The sequence below is a fragment of the Apis dorsata genome, unplaced genomic scaffold (genome assembly GCF_000469605.1).
Source record: "Apis dorsata unplaced genomic scaffold, Apis dorsata 1.3 scaffold_416, whole genome shotgun sequence".
Classification (NCBI taxonomy): Eukaryota; Metazoa; Arthropoda; class Insecta; order Hymenoptera; family Apidae; genus Apis; species Apis dorsata.
Genome location: NW_006263671.1, coordinates 425,183 through 427,364, shown reverse-complemented (window position 1 = coordinate 427,364; position 2,182 = coordinate 425,183). Strand labels below are relative to the sequence as shown.

The window sequence follows — 2,182 nt, the reverse complement described above, 5'->3', positions numbered from 1 at the left end:
AAAAAAAAAAAAAAAAAAAAACACGCAACCATCACGACCATTAACGCGAGAGCATAGCGACGCCTTCTATAACTGCCACTTTAGGATCTAGTTCGAGATTAAATAAATATCTCGACAGACACTACTACAAATAATCCGGTTGTCGATGTTCTAATTCTATGCTCCTGCGTTAATCGCGAACCTAACCTATCCAAATTTCATAAGTACGTTACAAAGATGATATAACATATAGTTAAATGACACATGTAACCTAGGTTTGATATCAATGCGCGAGGCTTGACTGGGACGTAGAGTTTGATGTATAGTTGATTATCGTTTAAACGAATGTGAAGGCGAGAGAAGTGAACAACATGAGATTGACAACGCATACATTGTAACCTTATTACGAAAGTGTTAACTACTTAAAACATCATTTCACGTATGCACACACCGACACATGTACGAAAGGAATGACATTACTTAAATACATACTACATACACACACGTATGGTAAAAGCGCGTAACTTACGTCTGTATGCTGTGATAGAAGTAAGCGTATCAACAATCGGAAATAAATTTCTCGCGTGAATTTGATCTGGATTTTTATCATGAGTTAAAACAATACCCGTACCTCTTCTCCTATCAATCCTGTAATTTTATGTACTACGTAAAGAAAATATAATATTAATAATATTAATATAATATTAATAAAATGATATCGTAAATAAAAGTCATCAAATACATCTAAAAAAGTACGATCATAGTTGAATAGAAACGATTCCAGCAAAATAAGTGAAATGAAAGAAACATTTTTTTTGAAAAAGCTGCGATTTCATTATTCAGATCCTTTTTCCGTCGACCTTCAAACTAACGAGCACGTTTAGTTTTCTTCACTTGTATTTGCTCTATTTTAATATTCAAATAGATTTTTAAAAAGATGTGCTTTTGAAAAGCGATGTTGGTCAACTATAAATATATCATCCTTCAAATGAAATGTTCAATGTCGGTTACTAAAGATTATCTTGGCAATAATTTCTTTGAATTTATTGAAAGTATAAAAATTATAGAAATATCTTTTAAATTCTCGTTTTTCTTCAGTGAACAATTTGAATTAAAATCTCATGAAAATACAATAGGAATCAGTGATAGAATTTTGCATAAAGAACAATTGGATATTTCCGTTTAAATATGCAAATAGAATATGAAATCCATTGGTCACTGGAGAGACGTTCATCCATATTCTAGTCGTAATTAAAATTCATCAACCGAATTTCCTATTCTATTCATGAACATAAATCTTCGAATTGATTGATTATTATTTATATAAGATTGATTTGTTCAAAAAAGCGAAAAAAAAAAAACAAGAAAAGAGAAAATATCAGAATATTTTAATGTTTTGTATTTTGAAAAAAAAGCTGTACAATATCTAAATATTGTGATTAAATGTGTATATATACATATAAATATAGTTTTTAGAACATTAATCGATCATATAATCATTAGGTATGATTCAGGTACATCGCATAATCAATGTGAAAAAATTTATTAACAAACGTTCTTATTTTACAACAATGATGAATGGATGCCAGACCATATCTCATTAGAATTCGTTTAAACATTATTATGTTTGCTATGTTGATTCGAACATTCCAACGCCTAAAAGTAAATTTCTTCGTGAGAAATGCAACGCCAATACGGGAGTGCTTTTTGTCGCGAACGTTCGAAGAAGATATGTTTCTGCGTTCGTTTTTACATCTGGATTGTGCGATACATTCACATCTTCTAAACTCATTTCTTCTGCAAGTTTCGTGAAATCCCATAATTTAATCGTACAATCTAACGAACCTGAAAAAATAATAGATTAGATAACTAGAATAACAGATAAAATATATAATTTTTTTTCTTCCATAATATAAATTAAAAATAATCCAAAATAACTAACCTGAAACTAGTATATTTCCATCTCTGCTAAATGATAAACAATGAATAGTACCAGAATGACTCGATAAGGCTGCGACAAGATGACCATGTGCTAAATCCCAAACTAAAACACGATGATCTGCACCGGCCGACGCCAGAAATCGACCTTCTGCGGAAAAAGCAAGGGAGTAAATCGGAGCTTTGTGTCCTGTCATTAATCTGACTTGGCTGCCGGTTACGCAGTCCCATAATCTTACTGTCATGTCACTGGAACCGGTTGCTA

General features: G+C 31.4%; 1 protein-coding gene across 1 annotated transcript in view; it reads right to left on the bottom strand.

Moving 5' to 3' along the window:
* Positions 1-1,503: 1,503 nt before the first annotated feature.
* LOC102672076 (transcription initiation factor TFIID subunit 5) overlaps positions 1,504-2,182 on the bottom strand; it is a 3,326-nt gene continuing 2,647 nt past the window's right edge. The window contains 2 exon segments of the mRNA XM_006619445.2: positions 1,504-1,824; positions 1,922-2,182. Coding sequence (XP_006619508.1) covers positions 1,610-1,824; positions 1,922-2,182 — 476 coding nt within the window. The 3' untranslated portion in view covers positions 1,504-1,609.